This window comes from Perognathus longimembris, chromosome 1 (genome assembly GCF_023159225.1).
Source record: "Perognathus longimembris pacificus isolate PPM17 chromosome 1, ASM2315922v1, whole genome shotgun sequence".
Taxonomy (NCBI): domain Eukaryota; kingdom Metazoa; phylum Chordata; class Mammalia; order Rodentia; family Heteromyidae; genus Perognathus; species Perognathus longimembris.
Genome location: NC_063161.1, coordinates 48,668,001 through 48,691,378, shown reverse-complemented (window position 1 = coordinate 48,691,378; position 23,378 = coordinate 48,668,001). Strand labels below are relative to the sequence as shown.

General features: G+C 46.6%; 1 protein-coding gene across 3 annotated transcripts; it reads right to left on the bottom strand.

Annotated features, from left to right (window-relative positions):
• Positions 1–2,940: 2,940 nt before the first annotated feature.
• On the bottom strand, positions 2,941–10,588 carry Nfe2 (nuclear factor, erythroid 2). Of its 3 annotated transcripts, XM_048362951.1 has the most exons (4): positions 10,320–10,588; positions 9,196–9,301; positions 5,279–5,448; positions 2,941–4,223 (listed from the first exon to the last, which is right to left on the bottom strand). In XM_048362951.1, the coding sequence occupies exons 3-4, from the start codon at positions 5,390–5,392 to the stop codon at positions 3,219–3,221; spliced, it is 1,119 nt and encodes a 372-aa protein (XP_048218908.1). In that variant the 5' UTR covers positions 5,393–5,448; positions 9,196–9,301; positions 10,320–10,588; the 3' UTR covers positions 2,941–3,218. The 3 variants fall into 3 exon arrangements, with proteins under 3 accessions (XP_048218908.1, XP_048218891.1, XP_048218900.1); XM_048362934.1 differs by lacking the exon at positions 9,196–9,301; XM_048362943.1 differs by lacking the exons at positions 9,196–9,301; positions 10,320–10,588 and adding an exon at positions 5,627–5,929.
• Positions 10,589–23,378: the final 12,790 nt, after the last annotated feature.

Below are 23,378 nucleotides of genomic sequence, written 5' to 3'. Positions count from 1 at the left end.
GCATTATTTGCATATTAGCATGTTCCTGCTATTTTCTGAAATGTAAGTTGTACAGGGGACTTTTTTAAAAGTTGTTTTGGTCATGGGGCTTGAATGGGCCTGGGCACTGTCCCTGAGCTCTTCCATTCAAGGCTACCAGTACTCTACCACTTGAGCCACATTTTTCTGGTGGCTGGCTTTGAATTGTGATCCTCAGGTGTCAGCCTCCTGAATAGCTAGGATTACAGGCTTGAGCCACCAGCACCTGGCTACAAAGAACATTATGTTGTGACATTTACATATGTGCATAGGATATCCTTATGCATTTTCCCTTTGGATCCAGGCTGGCACTCTTACCTTGAGACATACATGCCACTTTTGGCTTTTTACCAATTGGACAGCATTCTCAGATTTTCTCTATTAATGGCTTCAAACTAAGCCTCTGGTCTTGGCCTCCTGATTAGCCAGGATTACAGGTCACAGGCACTCTGCTTTCTAGCACTCATTTTGAAGGACCCCATATGAGACTCAAAGGACATCTAAAACAGTTATATTAGGGATGTTCTGTTTTTTAGAATTTGGGAGGAGAAATAGGACATTGATGCCCTAGTTGGTTTATAAAGGATTCCTGTTGGAACATTTAAAGGTTATTGGTATGTCATTCAGTGGGAGGTCACTTGTCTCAATGTATAAAACCCTGGGATTAATACTGCCCTGCAAAAGTTCAGTTTTAAAGCAAGGTGTGGTGCATACCTGTAACCCCAACAGAAGCAGGAATATGTTGAATTCAAGGCCAGTCTAAGCTGCCCAGTGAGTGAGACATTTCTCTTGCATGTACTTTGCTTCATGGCTTACATTCTCTGTTAAAAATAAATTCTGTAATATCTGCATGTGGACATAGACTCAAAGATAATCTTGTCTAACTTCTAGAACCACTGGGTCAACCTCCCCCCCAAATAACTGCATTCCTAATTTTCTTTTTGGTTAGCACACACCCAGCAACTACAGCATGGACTTCATGTGATCCTGGAAGTAAAGAATTGTCTCTCCTGTTCATATTTTCAATACCTACAGCATACTATTGGTTGAGTAAACGACTGAATCTTTTTTCTAAGATGTCTTCCCCTATGTACTCCAAGCTAGTCTCCAGCCCTCCTGCAATTGCTATTCTTTCCACAGTACTGGAATTTTAATACACCCTAGTGTTCAACTTGGCAGCATTTCTACCACTTGAGCCATGCCCCTAGCCCATGGGTTTATCCTGTGAGTTTGGGTAGAATAGATGTATGAGACCTGTTTCTAATGTCTAGACACACACACACACTCTACAGTCGGAAATGTGGGAATATTTTCTTTTTTTGAGAAAACGAACAAGTGCAATTAATCTTTGTTAAGAATAGGTAGCTTTAAGTTGGGTGCCAGTGGCTCATACCTGTAATCCTAGCTACTCAAGAGGCTGAGAATTAAAGATCACAGTTCAAAGCCACCCTTGGCAGGAAGTTGTGTCTGTGCTCCAGTTAACAGCCAAAAAGCTGGATGTCAAACTGTGGCTCAAGTGGTAGATGCTAGTAACCTTGAACAAAATATCTCCAGGTCAGTGCCTAAGGACTGGAGCACACAAAAGCCTTCAAGTGTATTCCTTAAACTGAGGCTTAAAAACTACATTTTTCAGAATGAATTCTGCATTTCTGTGTCCCACATTAGTTGTCTGTTTCTTAGATCTCAATACATTGCAATGGCTATCAACATGGAAGTGAGGTTTCCCTGTTGGAATGGAGCTAAATGTAGAGATAAATACTCCCAAGAGGCAAGCTTACATGAATGACTGAAAATACTGGAAACTACCCAACTCTAAGCAAGGAAGTGTGTGTCAGGGAGGCTTTCTAGACATTGGTATAATAAGCTAAAGAGCCTGAAAGTTGGGGGATTGTGGTAGCTCACGTCTGTAATCCGAGAATACTTGGGAGGCAGAGATGGGGAGATGGCTGAGATGGAGGCCAGCCTAGGCATAAAAGTGTGCGAGAATCCATCTCAACCAACGACTGGGTACAGTGAGAGAGACAAATAGGATAGCAGTCCAAGTTCACCCAGACATAAAGCAAGACCCTGCAAGTGACAGCCCCAGTATTGCTGGAGGGGGTTAGGGGAATGAATCTGAAACAGCCAACTTACCCTCTTTCGGAGAGAAAGGTAAAGAAGATAAAAGTGCAGGACCATGAATACCTGAATTGGGTTGAGTTTGTCTAATATAACAGCTGGCTTGCCTAGCATTTTTAAGGCCCTGTGTTCCATCTGTACAAAGTTGTACAAGAATAAATATTTTACTCCACTATGGAGAAGGTTTTTATCAGGGCTTGGAAGTGTCTAATGGTAACTTTCGTTCCACTCAAGAATAATTTTTTTAACTTTTTTTTTAATGTACTGAGGAATCAAACCCAGGGTTTCATGCATGCATGCTAGGCAAGCACTCTAGCACTAAGCCACATTCCCAGCCCTAGTTATGATGATGATGACATCCTAGGCTTTTTATTCCCCAAGGATTGAAAAGAGATCTAAACTTCAGGATAGGGTCTAGCCAGCTTCTGCAGCTCTTAGGTATTATGAGTGTGTGGCCACCAGGAAATGTGGGATTTCTCAGACCACTACAAACCTCTGACCCTAGAAATGGAGATGGAGATGAAGGTGAGTAATCTCCATTCTGCTAAAGCCAAAATAGCATTCTAATCATCTCAAAAAGGAAGATACAATAAACAGGACACTGATGACTCATGCTTGTTATCCTAGCAATGCAGCAAAGTCTGTGAGACTCTTAGGTCCAATGAACTAATGAAAAGCCAGAAATGGAGCTGTGACTTGATTGGTAGAGCACTAGCCTTGAGTAAAAACCCAGGCCCTGAGTTAAAGCCCCATTACCAACCAGCACAAAAAAAAAAAAAAAAAGGACACAATGGAAGAAGATTATTTATGTAGAGTTCGTTATAGACCAAAGCTTAGACAAAAGGTGGAGGTTGGAGGCCTAGGAAGTTGTTTCTCCCCTGGCCTCAGGCAAGTTTCATTGAACACACCGCAGAGCTTCAAAAAGTTGGGGTTCCCCTTGTACTCTTGTGATCTGGAGAACTCAGCACCTTCTGGATGTTGGGGTATGAGGAGTACCTTTATCAGAAGGGAATGAGGGAAATCCCCATCCTCACACCCCCTCCCCACCCCCCACATCCCCCACACACATACAGCCGGCCTGCTCAGTCTGTGGCCTCCATCTTGGTTCCCCGGGGCACAAGAAAGATCGCCCCATCCGCAGCCTGTTGCAAAGCATACTCTTCTGGAGAATAGCTATTGCCTGATTCATCCCGAAGATGCTGGAAGATATCTCGATACAGCTCTGCCAGCTGTTGGCGCATGACCTCCAGAGTACGGTCTGCCTCTCCCCGTGCCCTGAGAAGCCTCTCTCTCTCGTTGCCCAGTCGTTCCAGCTCCCGCTCCAACTGCACAATAGTCTCCAGCTTTCTCTTTCGGCAGTTCTGGGCAGCCACCTTGTTCTTGCCCCGACGTCGGATATCCCTAACTAGAGCCAGCTGGCTCTCCGTCAGTGGGTACCGTGCCAATAGCTCATTAAAGTCGTCTACCGGCAAGTTGACAATCTTGTCCGTAGGGAAAGGGATCTTCATGGCCAGGGCCCGACGTTCATCCCGACTCCCTGCTTCCCCCCGTGTGGCAGGCTTAGCCCGGGCAGGGCCAGAGGAGGCTTCTAAAGCCAAGGTCTCAGCAGGTGGCAAGGTATAATTAGGGTGGGCCACGGAGTTGGGCATGAGCGAGTAAGGGTACTCCACTGGATACATCTCTACATACTCGCTGGGTCTCCGAGCAGCCTCTGTCCCCTCCAGCTCGAGAGATTCCGCATCACTGTAGTTGAGAGATAATCCTGAGTCTGATTCTGGATCTTCTTGGGGCTTGGGTGGCCCCACTGGCAGCCCAACGTCCAGGAGGGCTAAGGGATCAGCAAGGGGCTCATTGAGCAAGCCTGAGAGGGTCAGTGGCTTAGACACTGGTATGGCCATGTTGCCATAGGGGAATGAAGGGTCTGAAACTTGGGATGTGGATACTGGGAGCTCGTATGGTGGTGGAGGAAGGTTAAAGCCTGGATCCGGATGGACTGAGCAGGGACAGTAGGTTGGGGTTGGTGGAGGTCCAGGGTATGGGGTTGGAACTGGAGGTTCAAATGAAGGCTCACTTGGAGCAATGAGACCCTGCAAAACAAGAAGGAGGTTTGAAGACATACTGAGGAAGAGAAACCATCACTTGTGTTAGCAGCAAGCTAAGACCTTCTGAAAAAACCAATGAGATGGGACCTAAAAGTTGTCAAAATCACTGGAAGCTTCTTGCAGAAAAGTCATGGAACCTCCTCTTACAGAGCTAAAATGGTTCCTGTTCCCTTACTTCCTTCTGGAAGACAAGGCATTGTTATCCAAGACAACCCCTCAGAACTCTTTCCTGCTGTGGTTATCTTGGGTCAAAGGGTCAAGTTCAGCCTGGGGCCATCCCTTGGGCGTCCAGCAGAGGGAGTTGCTATGTGAAAGGAAGGCCTAGGGCAGATCCTGCAGGTGCCCGGGCTCCAACAGAGGAGGTAAAGGGGATGGGCACAGAGCCCAGGATGAAGAAGCACCTTGGAGAACCGACACAAGCTCTGCCATCTCTTTGGTCTCTTCATCCCTGCCCAGGTGCAGCAAGGAGGAAGAACATGTTGGAAATACTGCCCCCAACCCACATAGGGGAACCACCTTGCTCCAGCCTAGCTGGAGACAAAGACATCATTGTTTAGGCCAACAGACACCCTTTTGTCCAACATGCAGGAGGAGAGGACCCCAGCATAGTCTGACTCCCCTTTCATAGGCCCCTGAACTACTGCTTTGCTACCTGGGAGAAAGGGACCCAGTTGCTAAGGACAAGGGATGGAAATGAAAGGAGGATGGGCAGGATTCGAGGAGGGGGCGGTCAGAAGAGAAGATGAGGGCAGAGCAGGAGGCAAGGGAGAGAGGTGCAACAGAGAAGCTGCTGAGAGAAGCCTACATCCTCCCTCCCTCTGCCATCCTTCTCCCTCACCACTTCTATCCTCTGCACCTCCGCGCACCTTTCCCCCCTAATATTCCTCATTATTTCCATCCACCTCTCCCACACACTCCAGCATTTCATTTTTCAGTGTCTGCAACACTTTCATCCCTGAGCCCTGGCTCCCTTTACCCCTGTGCCTCAGCCCCAAGCCAGCCTCCCCGGCTTCTCTATCCTTCCCTTCCCGAGGGCTTACCTGTAGCTCGGAGATGGACATGATCTCTTGCCAAGTCAGTTCCATCTCACCCAGCTCTGCACTGAGCAGCTGTGTCAACTTGTTTCTGCTCTGCTGGGGAGGGCAAGGGGGCATCCTATTGGGCCACAGTTGTATCCAGCTTCCCCCAAATCCCGAAGGGCTCCAACCACCTGTGTCAAAAGAGGGAAAGTATTAGAGCTGTTCCTGCTAGTGTCTGCGAGTCTGTCCTGCCACATGTGGGAAGGACAGCCCCTCACTTCTGCTGGGCCGTAAGATGCAAAAACCTTCCATCGTGTGGTCTGTACTATGAGCATATTCCATTCCTTTCGAAGCATCATAGGTCTTTACCTCCAGACAAGATGCTTTCTCAGGACCCAGCTTCTTCTGAAATTCCTCCAAACTGTATTTCTGGCCAGAGACAGCGTTGGATCTTCTGAGGCTTTTTTTTCTGTCTTGGTCTAATTTTCCATTTTGAGGGAGGAACCATCAGGAGTCACTTTTGCTTTCCTCTTATTCCCTCAGCATTAGGGTTTCAGTCTTTTCTTCCCAAGATGAAAGTGAGTGCTTAGGGATCCCCAAGGAGTATGTTGTGGGAAGTACTAAGCAGACATGCCCTCCCCTCCTCTGAGATATGGACTGGGCCTGGTGACGATAGCAGCCCTGCCCTAGCCTCCTATCCTCACCCCTGGCCTTCCCTGCCTGGGCCAGATAAGAAGTTTATCAGCTACTGGCAGTAGAGGCAGAAGAGCAATGGGCTCTGGGGACACTGGACCTCATTTCGTGTCCTTGTAGGATCATCTTGGCTGTATCTCAACCCCAAAACAACCAGGGGTCTTTCTTTCCTCTTTCAAGGCAATATAACAACCACAGGAGACTTACTAAATGCTTGTTAGCAACTACACTAGTGTTTTAAAAGCATTTGTTTTCACAAAGATTCTTGGAAGTCCATTCAAACCCTGAGACCTGAGCTGCTAAATGGCAGGACAAGGTCTAGAATATGACTCTACTTAACGAAGACACTAGGTGTCTTCCCACCCTTGCTGCTGGCTCACCACACTACACTTCTGTCTACTGTGTCTGAGTCTCAATCCTTTTCTTCTTCTTCTGGACACTACCTCTTTAGGTCTTTGAATACCTCTTCCCCATTCATCTACTTTTTTTTTTTTCTTTGCCTGTCTTGAGGCTTGAACTCAGGACCTAGGCACTGTCCCTGAGTCTTTTTCTCAAGGCTAGCACTCTACCAGTTGAGCCACAGGGCCACTTCCAGTTTTGTTTGGTTTTTCTGAGTAGTTCATTGGAGATAAGAATCTCAGGGACTTTCCTGCCCAGGCTGGCTTCAAACTGTGATCCTCAGATCTCAGCCTCCTGATTAGCTAGGATTATAGTCATGAGCCACCAGCACCCAGCTCATCTACATTCTTTTGATCAGGTCTCGAGCTGCAGCTCTGCCATAAAGCAGCAGTGAGTGTGTTTGTGCATGCAATGTTGGGCAAAGTCATCTCACTGCTCTGCACCTGTTTCCTCATTTGTAAAACCAAGGAGCTAGACAAGTTGAACTTGGAGGTCTTATTCGTTTTAGACACAAGTTTAGCATTCTCAGCAAACTCTCACCTCTTCCTTTATCTTCCCTTTTCTGTCAGGTCCTCTCCTCATCCTACTCCTATTCCTTGACACCTATCTTTCCCTGCATCTGTTCTCCTTGTCTTCAGCACAAGATGCTGAGTAGAGGCAAAGCCCTCCTGATCTCCCAGGGCCAGACATTACACATATACATATACACACCATTACCACCAACACATTAGTGAAGGAAAGTAGCCAGAGGGAAGAAAACTTCTAGGATAAAGGATTGGCCGAGTGGCCTCACATAACACCATCTTAGACTACCCACCACAAAGATGGCCTATCACAGCCATTCAATGTGAAATCCATTCTTTAACTTATTGCAATATCAATGGGCACTACAAAGTATCCTTTTAAATAAAGGTGTCTCTGAGCCCCTACCTCTGCCTCCTTGCTATAAATGCCATCTTCAGATCTGGGAGTTGATATAGAAATAGGCTTGTGGCCAGTGGGCAGAGTGGGTTGGGTGTTTATGTCTGTCCAGGATGCCATTTCAACACCGGAACCCCACCCTCCCCACCCAGGTTCTGTCGGAAATTGCCCAAAAGCAAAGTGAATGGAGAAGGGGTTTAGAAGCAGGACCATAACTCTTGCCTCATACCCGCTCCACCCCCACTTTGTCTCTCTGACCTTCCTGGCTCTCTCAGGTGCAGTACAAAGATCCTGCCCTAGGAGGCAGGAGACCAGGTTTTCCAGCCTTCAATGTACATGACCTTAGCTAGACCCTGGTTGCTTATGCCTGTAATCCTAGCTACTCAGGAGGCTGAAATGTGGGGATCAAGGTTCAAAGCAAGCCTGGGAAGGAAAGTCCCTGAGACTTTTATCTTCAATTAATCACCAAAATGTTGGAAGTGGAGCTGTGGCTCAAGTGGGAGAGTGCCAGTGTTGGCCTAAAAAGCTAAGAGTCAGCACCCAGGCCCTGAGTTCAAGCTCTAATACTGGCACACACACATACACACAGAGAGAAGAGCAAGTCCTTAGGTGAGCTGCTTCATATTCAGTCTCCTCCATTAAATGGAGACAGGAATAGCAAACAAAATAGCAAATAGAACTAGATTCCATCCAGCTCAGGGAATTGCAAACTTGATTGTACACTGTTTACCTGGAGTACATGTAAAAATAGATTCCTAAAAGCCACCTAGACCTAGTGAATAGAACTGATAATGCAGGAGCCTGGGAAGCAGCATTTTAACATGCCCTGGGGACTCTAATGCAACAGGGCAATCTTACCTCAAGAAACAATAAAAACAGAGGTTGGTCAATTACCATGGCACACTTTCTGATCACTTTGTACAATGTAGATTTGAAGTACAGTGGTGAAAACATTAAATGTGACATTTAAAAAAGATGGGGAAAAAAGCAACAATAACAAGGGCTAGAGGTATGGCTCAAGTGGAAGAGTGCCTGTCTAGTAAGTGAAAGGTCCTGGGTTCAAACCCCAGTAGCACTAAAAAGAACAAAGAATTCTTCTTAAAAGCTAAGGAAAAGAGACAGTAAGGAGTTGAACTGTATGAATTTTCAAGAAAGAACACAAAGCCAGAATGGAGATGGGTAAATAGACTGTAGGCTTCTTCTAGCTTCAAACTCTTGATCCAAATGAAATTGAAGACTGAGATCTGTCCCAAATATAACTCCTTTTCCATGAGTATCTGGAGCTCAGTCTCCCCCTTTTTCTGAGATAGGAAGAGAAAGGGAGCATGGAGAGGCAGGAAGCTGGGTAGAAGGAGTTGAGGAGAACCTTTGGACCAATGCCAACCAGCTTTGTGGTACAACAGTAAGTTTGTACCAGGACACAAGGGGAGTGAGAAAGTGCCTTCTAGCTGAGCGCCTGCGGCTCATGCCTGTAATTCTAGCTGCTCAGGAGGCTGCAGTCTGAGGATCATGGTGGTTCAAAGCCAGCCTATGCAGGCAAATCCATGAGACTCTTCTCTCCATCTAACCACCAAAAACAGCACCCAGGCCTGAGTTCAAGACACACACACACACACACACACACACACACACACACAAACACACACAAACACACACACGAGAGAGAGAGAGAGAGAGAGAGAGAGGAAGAGAGAGGAAGAGAGAGAGAGAGAGAGTACCCGAGATGCTCAGAGATGATTGGGGTTTAACCACACAGAGCGCAAACATTGGAAATACTGGGAAAGTCTTTTTTTCTTCTTTTTCCTCCCAGTGTTGGGGATCCCACTCAAGGCCTTGCTTAGACTGGATAAGTGTGTCATCACTGAACTATACTCCCAGGAGTATACCCCCTACCAAAGATCTTACCACAACCCCTAAGTACTCACAGAAGGGTATGGAGTTTTATGCTTAGAGATCGAAGATCATTTGGAGAGGGATGCTGGGCAGAGAAAAACACGTGCCTTCTACTGCTGTCCCAGGCCTCTTCATTTCCTTGATAAAGGGAGGGGGCAGTGAGGAGGGAGATTGTCCCAAGGTTTCTGTTCAGAGACATTAAAATATCCAAGGGTCAATACAGAGTAGAAGGATGGGAAAGGAGTGGGGGTGGAGGGTCAATAAACTTAAGGTATGAGCTTAGCAGGTAAGCAACTTAGGAAGATTAGGGAAAACTCCCAAAGAAAGAGAGGCACCCAGAGGTGACATAGAGGAACAGACAGATTGAACATGGAAGAGGAAAGATTGGAGCAGAACAGACTCAGGTCTCTGGGAACACACATGAGTCAGTGTGTGGGGATAAGGGAAGGGGAGGGGGGCACACTTCTGCTATCCTGTCACCATTTTCCTAGATGCCAAATTCCAGTTCTTTGGTACCAATGACTTAGAGCCATCCAGCCACAGATGATCTGATCCCGCCTTCAAGAATTTCAGTTGAAGGAACTAACAGGTGCTTTCCTCTCCCTTCCAGGGTTCAGTCCTACCTAGGGTTCAGAGGAGAAGCCACAGGAGGAGGCAAGAACCCAGCTGAGCACCAATCCTCAGTCTTGCTATAACAAGCACTTTACATTTGTTCACATATACAGGGTCTCCAGTTCCTCAGCTTCTCCCCAAAATCTCCCCAGGCATACCGGACAAAGGGAACCAGAAAGAAGAAGGAGAGAATGGTACCACATACTTGAGAGTCTATTGGTTTGCCCAGGGGCAATGGGCTGGTTGATGGGTTTCTCCTGGACATTTCCAAATCCTTGGGGATGCCTCAGATCAATGGGGTCCTCTATCCCACAACCTTGCACCCCAGGAATGCCAGAAAAATACCCCTACCCCACCCCCACCCCACCCCTGCCCCCAAAAGGCCATCTAGAGCTTCTCCCAGAGGATTTTTCTCAGAGATGTCAAAGCCTTAAACCTGGGAAAGTCTGACAAACAGACATACTGCAAGATGGTTATTTCTCCTCACCCCACTCCGCCCTCCCCAGTCTGGGAGCAGCCCGCCCTCACCCCTCTTCTCAAGTACCTGTAGCAGATTCCAAGCGGGATGAAGGGAGAGAGAGGTGTCACAGCTGAGGACTCCCGGGCCAGGAGCCCCACTACCTCTACGAACCCGCGCGGGCCGAGCCCCGCCCCCAGGCCATGGCTGAGCTCTGAGTGTAGTAAGGGAGGTCCCCCCCCCCACCTTCCAGACAATCCCCAGGGCTAAGTTGAGCCGGGGAGTCCCAAGGCAGGCACCCTGCTTTTTCTCTCTGCCTTCGGCCTGGCTTCTCAGTCCTGTGCTTATTCCAACCCTCCCCTTTCCCCCGTGGCCCTCCTCTCCTCCTGCCCCTTCTGGCCAAGAGAGGAAACTTGAGCCCGGTGTGGTTTCTGCCCATACCCCGCCCTCGCCTTTGCTCCGGGCCAACGGGGGCACCCAGAACTCCCAGGTCTGTATTTTCTCCACCCGGTGGCGTGTGATGAATTCGACTCCCCAACCCAAAGACACACACCTAGACCACTCACTCAAAAGTGACCTTTATAAAACTTTATACAGTGAGAACTTTCTTCCTCACCCCCTCCCCACCTTCCCCATCTCCGGGGAAACTGAGTCATAGCAAGGTGGAAGACAGTTGAAAATGAAGATCCGGTGTCCCAGCTGTTTAAGGTAGATAGACATTTAGAGCAAGGGAAAGCCTGGGCTCCGGGAACCTTGGGTAAGGGAGCTGTTTTGAGGAGGAGGGGCCACTGCCTGCTTTGATGTGTCCTTTTACCTGTAGCCTTCTCCCCTCCCCCCTCAGCCCCAGCCTCAGATGTCGTAGAACAAAGGCTTCTTTCTTGGTCGTGTGGGGGGTGGGTGAGGGGCTGCCCAATAGAAAGGTTATTGACTTCCCTTAAAGAGGACCCTGAGTACCCTCTGTCCTCCTTTCCCCCTGGCAACATAAGCAGCCATCATACTGTGGACAGGCCAGTACACTTGTGTAGAATATCAGGTTCATCCCCCGAAGATACTCACAGCAGCTTGCCATCAGGCCAGTGCATACTTCCACAGGTCTCCCATTCATCTGTTTGTCTCCACACCACAGGACTCAGCCTTAGGCCATAGAGTTCTAAGAGACTAGGAGAAAAGACCCACCTTTCTCCAAGTTTTTAGTAGCCTTCAGCTACTTCATGTCTAGCTTTTAGTCTATTTTCTCTCCCAATGAGACTTTTCTTTTGCAGGTCCTAAGGCCACCACACTTTGGGAGACCGAGGCTCATGGATTTTCCTGCCCAGGCTGGCTTTGAACTGTGATCCTCAGATATCAGCCTCCTGAATAGCTAGGATCACAGGTATGAGCAATTGGCTCTTCTTTTCTTTTCTTCTCTTCTTTTCTTTTGCCAGTAATGATACTTTAACTCAGGGTCTAGGTATTGTCACTTAGCTTTTTTTGCTCAAGGCTGGCACTCTATTGCTTGAACACAGGTACAGTTTTGGCTTTTTGCTGGTTAATTAGAAAGCATGGTTCACAGACTTTGCTGTTCAGTCTGGCTTCACATTTTGATCTTCAGATCTCAACCTCCCGAGTAGCTAGGATTGCAAGTGTGAGCCAGCAGCACCTAGCTCCAACCAGGGGAAGTAGAAACATGCCACCCCAAGGTAGTAATGACATTCAGCAAATCCATCTGATAGGATTATATTCACTGTTAAAATAATGGGGGGGGGGGAAAGCTGGACGCTAGTGGCTCATGCCTATAATCCTAGCTACTCAGGAGGCTGGGAGCTGAGGATGGCATTTCGAAGCCACACCGGGCAGAAAAGTCTTCTTAAGACTCTTATCTCCAATTAACCTCTCAAAAACCAAAAGTGCAGCTGTGGCTCAAAAGTACTAGCCTTAGTTCAAGCCCCACAACACACCCCCCCAAAAAAAATCTGCCCCAGTTGACGAACCTTCCAATAGTGAGATGTCCCGGTTAAATGTGCTATATAGTGTCTTTGGCCACCCTAGTTCTCCCTCAAGACCCTCCACAGCCCAGCAACACCATCAAACAAAACTAAGGCACTGAGGATAGCACAAGGAGCTTCCTGTGCATGCTAGTGTGCTGGGATTAATCGATGCCCATGCCAGACTCATAGTTGAATGCTTTGAATTCCATCCCTATCCTAGGAGATGATGACTCTATAAGTATGATTTATGTAGGACAGGAGGCAATCCAATGACTTCACTGCTTGGTACATGTGGGCCCAGGATGACCTTGAGCATATATGTGGGTCACACACATGGCTAACCAGATTCAGCTTTTCCATTTGCATGTATATTTGGGCCTCTGTAAGGGGATAAACAGTGGTGATAGTTATGCCTGTGGTTGATTAAATAATGATATCAGGGTATAGAAAGTACAAAGAAGAGAAATACAAAGCTCAGGATATAGTATGTGGCACTACAGATATACACATAGACAATACCTTACCATTCAGACTGGGGATATAGTTCTGTGGTAGAGCACTTGCCTAGGATACACAAAACTATGGGTTCAATCCCCAGCATTTAAGAAAAAACAAACTACTATCTATCTATCAGGTCTGGAAATGTGGCCTAGTGGTAAAGTGCTCGCCTTGTATACATGAAGCCTGGGTTCAATTCCTCAGCACCACATATATAGAAAAAGCCAGAAGTGGCACTGTGGCTCAAGTGGTAGAGTGCTAGCCTTGAGCAAAAAGAAGCCAGGGACAGTGCTCAGGCCCTGAGTTCAAGCCCCAGGACTGGCAACAAACAAACAACAACAACAACAAAAAGAAACTACTGTCAGTCAATCAGCAAATATTTATTAAGTGTCTGTGTTTTAAACTCCAGAAACACAAAGATAAATAAGACAGCCCATATCTTCATTCTCAAAATAGTTGGAGATTCTTATTAAAGGTCTACATAAAGTGATTTGGAAAGCCCGGCATAGTGGTATGTGCCTGTAATCCCAGCACTCTGGAGGCTGAGGCAGGAGGATCATAAATTCTAGAACAGGTTGGGCTAAATAAAAGAAAGCACAACATGCAATGGGATAGAAAAGGAACTACATTCCATGTGGCAAAATTCTGGAAAGTTTCATAGGTGAGTTGACAGTTTTGCTGGGCTGTGGAGAAAGGGAAGAGGAGAAAAGCATTCTGAACGAAGGGATGAAAGCACAGAGCATTCAATGCAAGTGGTACTTTGGGTTTCCTAGGACAGGGTAGAGGATGATAAGTAGAAGATAAATCATAAGGGCTGGGAGCTGGGATATAGTTATTGCCTATGTCCTGGATTTTATTGGTGGTGGGTAGAGATACCTGGAAAACTGGGGACTGGATTCTAAAGCATCTTGAAAGTCAAGCTAGGGAGAGTATGCTATCCTATATGCAACAGGGACTCCTAGAAGTGTTGATGTCTTTTGCCAAATTCAGTGACTCAGGCTTGTAATCCTAACTAGTCAGGCGGCTGAGATCCAGAGGATGGCAGTTGGATGCCAATCTGGGCAGAAAAGTCCACTAGACACTTCCATCTCCAAAATACCCCTGCACCCGCAAAAAAGCAAGCAGTGCTGGGTGATGTGCCTCAAGTGATAGAGCACCAGCCAAGTAAGCAAGCTGGGCAAATGTGAAGCCCTCAGTTCAAATCCCGGAACAAAAAATAAAATAAAATAGGTTACCATCCTTTAGTACTCATTTGTGGAGATAGGCATGGTTATGTAGGCTGAGCTAAGTGAGCAGGCAGAGGACACTTAGGCTACTGGCTAAGTGGAGATGTCTCTCTCACCCTCCCTTACCAGTGCTCTTCTTTATAAGAGGCCTTTCTTGTGGTTCTCTAGCTGTCCGGACTCCAGAACACCGCTCAAGGCCCGGGGGGGGGGGGGGGGGGGGAGGGGGAGGCCGGGGTGGGAGGGGGGAGGGGAGGTCTCTTTGCCTCCTTCTTTCAGATTCCTAAAATCTCTCAGTGGATCCTTCTACCTTCTTTTTCTTTTGCTCGATTTACACCCTAAGGGGCAGGTTATAAATGTACCAGCTGGGATGGGTTAGATGGTGACTGTGGCTTGGCCAGGCAGAGATGCCGAAGAATTTCCTATCCACTCCCACTCCCCAAATTCTTCCCCTCATAGAGAGAAATTCTTCCCAACACAGAAAGAAATGCGGCTACATAGCCTTACTATCTTGTCATTCTCACCCCCTAAAAGGTTAACTCGTCACCCTGGTCAACCCACCCCCACTACATGTGTGCACACCACCATCGGCATCAGGTCAAGCCACAGCAATGTTGCCAAACACCCCACTGGTTATGCAACCAGTTTCCCGAGAAGAGACCAGGCGGGCAGAGTGGGTAGAGGTGGAACCAGGGGAGGGCCATGGGTCCTGAAGGGAACTGGCTGCCTGGCCTGCTTGCCTACTGGTCTGACCGCAGTGGCCCCAGAAGGCGGGGATAGCACTGGCCCTTTATCAGCGCACTGCAGGGCTGTGCACCCATCACCCTCTGGCTTCCTCTCTCAACAGACGGAAAAGGGAGGCAGCCACAGGGGGCAAGGGGAGGGCTGGGCTTTATCCTAAGCAGCAGAGCCAGGCGGTTACCGGATGAGGGAGGTGATGGAGAACCTCTGGGACAAGAATGAATAGTAAGGCAGGCTCTTCTTGCTAAAGTGGTCTCAACAGAGGCCCAGATGGTAAAGCCACATCCCCACAGCCATTCACTCATTTTTCCCTTGTGTTCTAGTTTGGGTAAGGATAGGATTTTTATTTTTTTTAAGCTTTGGAGAAGGTTCTTTTCCTTAGATAAGAATTCTTAGCTCATGCCTGTAAGCCTAATTAGTGAGGAGGCTGAGATCTGAGGATCACTGTTCAAAGCCAACCCAGGTAGGAAAGCTCATGAGACGCTTACCTCCAAGTAACCAGCAAAAAGCCAGAAGTGAAGCTGTGGCTCAAGTGGTAGAGCACTAATTAGCCTTGGGCACAAAAGCTCAGGGACAGCACCCATGCCCTGAGTTTAAGCCTCAAGACCAGCACAAATAAATAAATAAATCTTGGAGAATTGACTTGAGAGGGGAGATGGCTCCCCTCTCAAGACAGATGAGGAAGTGGCACTGTGGCTCAAGTGGTAGAGCACTAGCCTTGAGTTGAAGAGCTCAGGCACAGCACCCAGACCCAGAATTCAAGCCCCATAATGGACCAGACCAAACCAAACCAAACCAAACCAAACAAAACCGAACTATAGTCTCAAGACAGATGAGCTTTAAAAAAAAATAAATCAGGCTGGGGATATGGGCTAGTGGCAAGAGTGCTTGCCTCTTATACAAGAAGCTCTGGGTTCAATTCCCCAGCACCGCATATACAGAAAATGGCCAGAAGTGGTGCTGTGGCTCAAGTGGCAGAGTGCTAGCCTTGAGCAAAAAGAAGCCAGGGAGGGACATTGCTCATGCCCTGACTGAGTCCAAGGCCCAGGACTGGCCAAAAAAAAAAAAAAAAGACAGATGAGCTTGGGGCTTTCAAAGGAGTTGCATGGGGCTGTGATTCCTAGATCCTGGCATCTAAGAGTTGTGCCCTGCTAGTAGAGCCTAGAATTTAGACTATCCCAGAGGGAATATCCTCCAAGGTTTATTAGTCTCTTCCGGAATCTTGAATCTTTGATGGTTCTGGGTTTTGAACTTAGGACATAGTACCTGTAGATGCTCTGTCACTTGAGCCAACCAAACCCCCAGCCCTTTTTGGCTATAGATATTTTTCAGATTTTTTTTCATGCTTCTTGCCTTGGGGTCAGCCTCAGACTGCGATCACCCTACCTTTATCACTCACATAGCTGGATTACAGGCATATATCACCATACCTGGCAAGGAAGGGATCTTGAGTCTTAAAGACCTTCAGGATGTGGCTTAGTGGTAGAACGCTTGCCTAGCATGTTGAAAGCCCTGGGTTTGATTCCCAACAGTACAAATCAAATAAGTAAAATTAATACATTTTTGGGCTGGGAATATGGCCTAGTGGCAAGAGTGCTTGCCTCGTATACATGAGGCCCTGGGTTCGATTCCTCAGTACCACATATACAGAAAATGGCCAGAAGTGGCGCTGTGGCTCAAGTGGCAGAGTACTAGCCTTGAGCAAAAAAAGAAGCCAGGGACAGTGCTCAGGCCCTGAGTTCACGCCCTAGGACTGGCCAAAAAAAGAAAATTAGTACATTTTTAAAGGGTCTGGCTTTGGTTGTGTGGCCATGATTTATTTCCTCACCTGAAAGATGAAGGTAATTATAATACCCCTTACTGGAGGTATTGGGAAGGTGAGCGCTTGCCTCACAAGAAATGAGGCCATCAAAATAGAATAAAATAAAACAGAAATAGAGTGAATCTGTTTCTATTGTAAGCTGAATGTTTAGATATTTGGGGGTCAGAATCCTCTGGGGTTTGAGGAATTAAGAGTATCTTATCAGGGGGCTGGGGATATGGCCTAGTAGCAAGAGTGCCTGCCTCGTATACATGAGGCCCTGGGTTTGATTCCCCAGCACCACATATACAGAAAATGGCCAGAAGGGGCGCTATGGCTCAAGTGGCAGAGTGCTAGCCTTGAGCAAGAAGAAGCCAGGGACAGTGCTCAGGCCCTGAGTCCAAGCCCAGGACTGGCCAAAAAAAAAAAAAAAAGAATATCTTATCAGGAGGCTAGACTCTGGTGGAAAGACGCTTGGGATGAGACTGAAGCCAGAAGGCAGCGTGATTCCAGAAGGGAATCAGGACTAGGATGCTCACAGTTTGGTGGCTAACACATTCAGGAACAAGTCCTCGGGCCATGGCTGTCCATTCCACCCCAGGACTTTTGGGTGGGGCTAGTGCTAGTCACACAATGGGCACAGTGCCAGTCTTCTGGTCTTCGGTCACCTTCCAGGAACCTCAGCACTCCTACCCCACCCCATCCCACTGTTGCAATCCTCTGCAGGAGGTGGGGCTGCCTAGGAAGTCCCACCCCTTAAAGATGGAAACCAGCCGGATGCCAGGCTATTTACTTACATCCATTCTTCACGGGGCATCATGCTTGTCACAACCACCATCTTTGTTCCTGCTACTCTTTGTCCTACAATGTCCTCCTTGACCCTTCTGCCAATCTGAGTAGAGTTTCAATTTGGCTCTCAGCTCAACATTTAATAGTACAGACTCCAGTCTCAGTTTCCCCTTGGTAAATGAGGAGAACACAACTTCCATCATAGAATGTGTGAAATCAGGTGAGGCAATGCTCATACAGTGTTGCTCTGTGTGTGTGTGTGTGTGTGTGTGTGTGTGTGCGTGTGTTAGTACTGGGCCTGGGTGCTGTCTCTGACCTTTCTTGCTCAAGGTTAGCACTCTACCACTTGAACCACAGCTCCATTTTTTGGCTTTTTTGGTATTTAATTGGAGATGAGAGTCTCACAGACTTTTCTGCCCAAGCTGGCTTTGAATCACAATCCTCAGACCTCAGCCTCCTGGGTAACTAGGATTACCAATGACTCATTGGTGCTTAGCTCCTTTAACCTTATTTAAATAATTTCGTGTGTGTGTGTGTGTGTGTGTGTGTGTGTGCATGTGCACGCACAGAACTGGGTAGGATTTGATCTCAGAGACTCATTCTTGCTGGGCCAGCACATGAGCCACACCTCTAGCCCTTTGGCTTTTAGTTTGTTTCTCAGATGGCTTTCTCAGGGTTCCCCTTCATACCCCCAGAACTGAGATTTCCTGAGTATGTGGGATTACAGGAGCCACCATGCCCAGCCCTCAAGGTGTCTGGTTCTTAGTGTAATATAAAGTCATTCATCCAACAAATATTTCCAGAATGTGTGTGCTAAATTCAGAAGATACCAAGATAATGAAGGTATGAGTCTTGCCATCACAGTTTAATGGAGCCTTCCCAAATATAAACAAACAACTGGATATGGCCAATAAGTTTTTTGAGACGCTCATAAAAATAGAGACAGAAAAGGACATAAAAACAAATACCAATGAAATTCAGAGGATCATAAAAAAAATTTGGAAAAACTCTATTCAAATAAACAGGAAAATCTAGAAGAAATGGTTAGATTTCTAGATGCACCTGAACTGTAAGTTAACTTATTTGAGAATACAGAAAACTGAAGCTGGGCACTGAGATCTGAGGATCTCAGCCTCCTGAGTAATTAGGATTATAGGCATGAGCCACTGACTCATTGCAAGAAGCTGAATTTTCTAGGCAGAAAAAATAGGGCTCAGCACTACAGGAAGAAGAAACAATATATGTAAATGTACTGTTGTGAAGGATAAAGGTTTGACCAATTAACAGGGAATGAGCCCCCTAGTCTTATAAAAGGAGATTTGGGTGGAGAGGAAGTTTCTAGCCTCCTGGGACAGCAGGGTGGGTCATGGTGACCAGGGCTCAGGGACTACTTCCTGGCAGCCCAGTTCTCAGATAGTCCTCTCTCCTCTAGTATCTGAAGCAGGTTTGGATGACCTAAGCAAGGGGGAACTCAGAGGGCTTTAAGGAGGGATTTCTACTCTTTAAAGAAACTATATTTGCCAGGCACTGGTGACTCACAACTGTAATCCTAGCCACTCAGGAGGCTGAGATTTGAAGATTGCAGTTGGAAGACCAAGAGGAAAGTCCATGAGACTCTTATCTCCAATTAACCACCAAAAAGCTGGAAGTGAAGATGAAGGCTCAAGTGGTAGAGTACTAGCCTTGGGCTGAAAAGTTCAGGGGCAGTGTCTATACTCTGAATTTAAGCCCCAGGACTGGGGCCAGGGGGAGACTCTATCCTTAATTAAGAATCTTCTGCCAGACTGTCAATTGTAAACCCAAGCTGGAAGCTTCTGCAAAACTCCTTTCCTTCCTTCCTTCCTTCCTTCCTTCCTTCCTTCCTTCCTTCCTTCCTTCCTTCCTTCCTTCCTTCCTCCCTCCCTCCCTCCCTCCTTCCTTCCTTTCTCCTTCTCCCTCCCTCCCTCCCTCCCTCCTTCCCTCCCTCCTTCCTTCCTTCCTTCCTTCCTTTCTCTTCCTCCCTCCCTCCCTCCCTCTCTCCTTCCTCCCTCCCTCCTTCCCTCCCTCGAATGCTTCCTGTAACAAAGAATCTCATAGAGCCAGGAGCCAGTGATTCACACCTGTAATCCTACTAACTCAGGAGGCTGAGATCTGAGGATCACAGTTCAAAGCCAGCCCAGGCAGGAATGTCTGTAAGACTCTTATCTCTAATGAGCCACTAACACACCAGAAAAAGAGCTATGATTCAAGTAGAGTACCAGCCTTGAGGGGGAAAAAAAAGCTCAGGGATAGTCGCCAGGTCCCAAGTTGAAGACCTAGGACTGACATACACACACACACACACACACACACACACACACACACACACACACACACACACACACACCTCATGGAATTCCATTCTGTTAACCATCACTGAAAACACCCTTCCTCTAGGCTCTCATCCTGCTCTATCAAATTCTGTGGCTTTCCACTTTTCCAGTGATATTAAGAGATTAACCACTGGTTATTCTGAGGACAGAACACCTGGCTCTTGAGAATTATGTCTGCAGTTTCCTGTCAGAGGGATTCAAGTTCTAGCTTACCCACTGACTTCCCAGAAGAGTTGAGATGAAAAATTATGGGCAAAGTGCCAGACATGAGGCAGAACCTCATGAAGCATCTTGCTTTGTATTGAGATTCCAAACTTGGAAACAAATATCTTTACAAGGAGAATGTGTGGTGAAAATCAAGGTGAAATTCTGTCTCTATCATATGAGGAGAGAAAAAGTAGCTCAGGAAACCATTACAGAGGGTTTTGGAAGTGAGGCCTTCTCGCTGGCATATACAATACTGCAGGGCGTTCTTCCACCTGAGTCCAGCTCATTTGGGAAGAGCTTGAAGGCTTCTCTTAGTTCTACTGGATTCTTCACTCTATGGCCATTTTCTTCCTTTTAAGTGCTGTGTTTCCCTTTTAGCCAAAGGAAGCACTATAATAATATGTTGCTCCCCATAGTGTGTTACTAGCAGTAGGAAGACAGGTTCCATATTGGGCAAAGTTGCCCTTCAAATACAGGGTAGGCTTCCAGCTGCCTTAATAAAAGTACTTAACTGTCTTGGGTAGTACATTGGGAAGTCTACAGAACCCTACAGGGGAAAACTATCATTAAGGGTTTCTTTTTTTTGTTTTGCCAGTTCTGGGGCTTGAACTCAAGGCTCAGTGCTGTCCCTTTGTTCAAGGCTAGTACTCCACAGCTCTACTTTTGATTTTTGGTGGTTAATTGGAGATAAGAGTTTCATACACTTTCCTGCCCAGGCTGGCTTCAAACTGTAATCTTCAGATTTCAGTCTCCCAAACAGCTGAGTTTATAGATGAGAGCCACTGGTGCCCGGCAGGCTGGGACTGTTAATGTAGTAACTTCTGTTACGACATTTTACTTTCTTCGCCTCATAGTAAATAAAGGCTGTCTTTCTCTACAGCATTGGCTTTAGGACTGGGAGACAGAGACTTTGCATCTGTGTAGCGTTTTCATACATACCTGTTTTAGAAAAAAGGTTTTTTTGTTTTTTTTTTTTTTTGCAGGTTCTAGGGTTTGAACTCAGGGCCTGGGCACTGTTCATGAGCCTCTTTTGGCTCAAGGTTAGTGCTCTATGACTTGAGCTACAGCCTACTTCTGGCTTTTTAAAGCAGTTTATTGGAGATAGAATCTCATGGACTTTTCTGCCTAATCTGGCTTTAAACTGCAATCCTCAGACCTCAGCCTCCTGAATAGATATGATTATAGCTGTGAGCTACAGTTGCCTGGTCAATTCTAAAGTTTTAATAGGTACATATCTCATAACTTGGTACCATTATTTATTTGCCATTATTAGCAAATACATTTAAAGATTCTAGGGAAAAGAGTATAACATATAAAGCATATGGTTGATTTACATATTTCTACATAAAATACAGTGACCTAGATATTTCTATTGGATGATTAAAACAGTTGACTAAACTGGACGCAGGTGGCTCACACCTGTAATCCTAGCTACTCAGGAGGCTGAAAGCTGAGGACCACAGTTCAAGCCCGGGCAGGCAAGTCAATGAGACTTATCTACTGTGCCAATACTGGGGCTTGATCTCGGGGTCTTTCACTTTTTTTTTTTTTTTTTTTTTTGCCAGTCCTGGGCCTTGGACTCAAGGCCTGAGCACTGTCCTGGCTTTTCTTTGCTCAAGGCTAGCACTCTGCCACTTGAGCCACAGCGCCACTTCTGGCCGTTTTCTGTATATGCGGTGCTGGGGAATCGAACCCAGGGCTTCATGTATATGAGTCAAGCACTCTTGCCACTAGGCCATATCCCCAGCCTGGTCTTTCACTCTTGCTTGTTTGTTTTGTTGTTGTTGTTTGTTTGTTTGTTGCCAGTCCTTGGGGCTTGAACTCAGGGCCTGGGCACTGTCCTTGAGCTCTTTTTGCTCAAGGTTAGCACTCTACCACTTGAGCCACAGTGCCACTACTGGCTTTTTCCTGTGTATGTGGTACCGAGGATTTAAACTCAGGGCTTCATGCATGCTAGGCAAGCACTCTACCACTATGCCAAACTCCTGGCCCTTCTTGCTCGCTTTTTGTTTGTTTTGCTCAAAGTTGGCGCTTTACCACTTGAGTCACACCTTCACTTCCAGCTTCTTCCTGGTCAGTTGGAGATAAGAGTTTTTTAGATTTATCTGCCCAGGCTGGTTTTGATCTTCAATCCTCAGACCTCAGCTTTCTGAGTAACTATAGGATGACTGGCACTCAACTTGAATTTACATAATTTCATGCCTAACAGAACTGCACTAATCACTTTTATAAAGATATAAGATATTCATAGCCCAGGGCTTGGAATGTGGTTTAGTGGTAGAGCGCTTGCCTAGCATGCATGAAGCCCTGGGTTCGATTCCTCAGCACCACATGCACAGAAAAAGCTGGAAGTGGTGCTGTGGCTCAAGTGGTAGGGTGCTATCCTTGAGCAAAAAGAAGCCAAGGACAGTGCTCAGGCCCTGAGTCCAAGCCCTAGGACAGGCAAAAGAAAAAAGAAAAGAAAAAGAAAAAGATATTCATAGCCCAGTGTCAGTGGCTCATGCTTGTAATCCTAGCTACTCAAGAGGCTGAGATCTGAGGATCACAGTCCAAAGCTATCCAGTCCAAAGCTGAAAAGGCCATGAGACACATCTCCAATTAACCACCAGAAAACCAAAAATGGAGCTGTAGCTCAAAGTGGAAGACCAGTAGATTTGAGCAAAAGAGCTAAGGGACAGTGTCCAGTTCCTGAGTTCAAGTTCTATGACTGACAAAAAGAAAGAAAAAGGAAGAAAAAAAGATATTCAGTAGGTTGGTAAAACAGAGAGCCTTCTTCCCTAAACATAACTGGAGAAATAATGACAATCTGGGGGCAAAGCAGAGAGTGGATACTTTGCAGATTACTACTTTCTCTTCTGTGAAACAGGTACAACTGGAATAATTGGGTTTCAGCCCTCAGTTAATATAATTGATTCTGCTTATCTCCCCTTCAGCCATGTTACTATAATTGATTGGGTTAGGATTTGATTGTGTTAGTGCTCTAGCCATTTTACTTTAACTGATTAGGTTGCTAGAGCTTTAGATAGCTTGATAGAATTACATTTTCCTGAAACTACATTAGGTGATTTGCCACTTCTACAAATGGCTGATCTAAGATATCTCACTTTGACTAGTCACAATTTACCTGTGGTGCACGATCTTCTGGAGGCATCTACTAACTGGACTTTGTTGTTGTTGTTGTTTTTGGTCATGGGGCTTGAACTCCAGGCCTGGGTGCTGTCCCTGAGTTTTTCTGCTCAAAGCTAGTGCTCTACCACCTTGAGCCACAGCACTACTTCCAGTTTTTCTGGTGGTAAATTGGAGACACGTCTCACAGACTTTCCTGCCTGGGCTGACTTTGAACTGTGATCCTCAGATCTTAGCCTCCTGAGTAGCTAGGATTACAGACATGAACCACCAGTGCCAGGGTGTTTCTTTCTTTTTGTTTGTTTTTGTGCAAGTACTGAGGTTTGAACTCAGGACCTCTTCTTGATCTTCCTTGGTGTTTTGTTTTGTTTTGTTTTTTTTCACTCACTTGGCTCTTTTTGCTCAAGGCTGGCCCTCTGTCACTTGAGCCACAGCTCCACTTC

Excerpts from the sequence above, each read along its gene's own strand:
- Nfe2 (XM_048362951.1), bottom strand. The coding sequence starts at position 5,392 with ATGCCCCCTTGCCCTCCCCAGCAGAGCAGAAACAAGTTGACACAGCTG. Across the intron at positions 4,224-5,278 it reads TGTCCATCTCCGAGCTACAG|GGTCTCATTGCTCCAAGTGA; the intron begins GTAAGCCCTCGG and ends CTTGTTTTGCAG.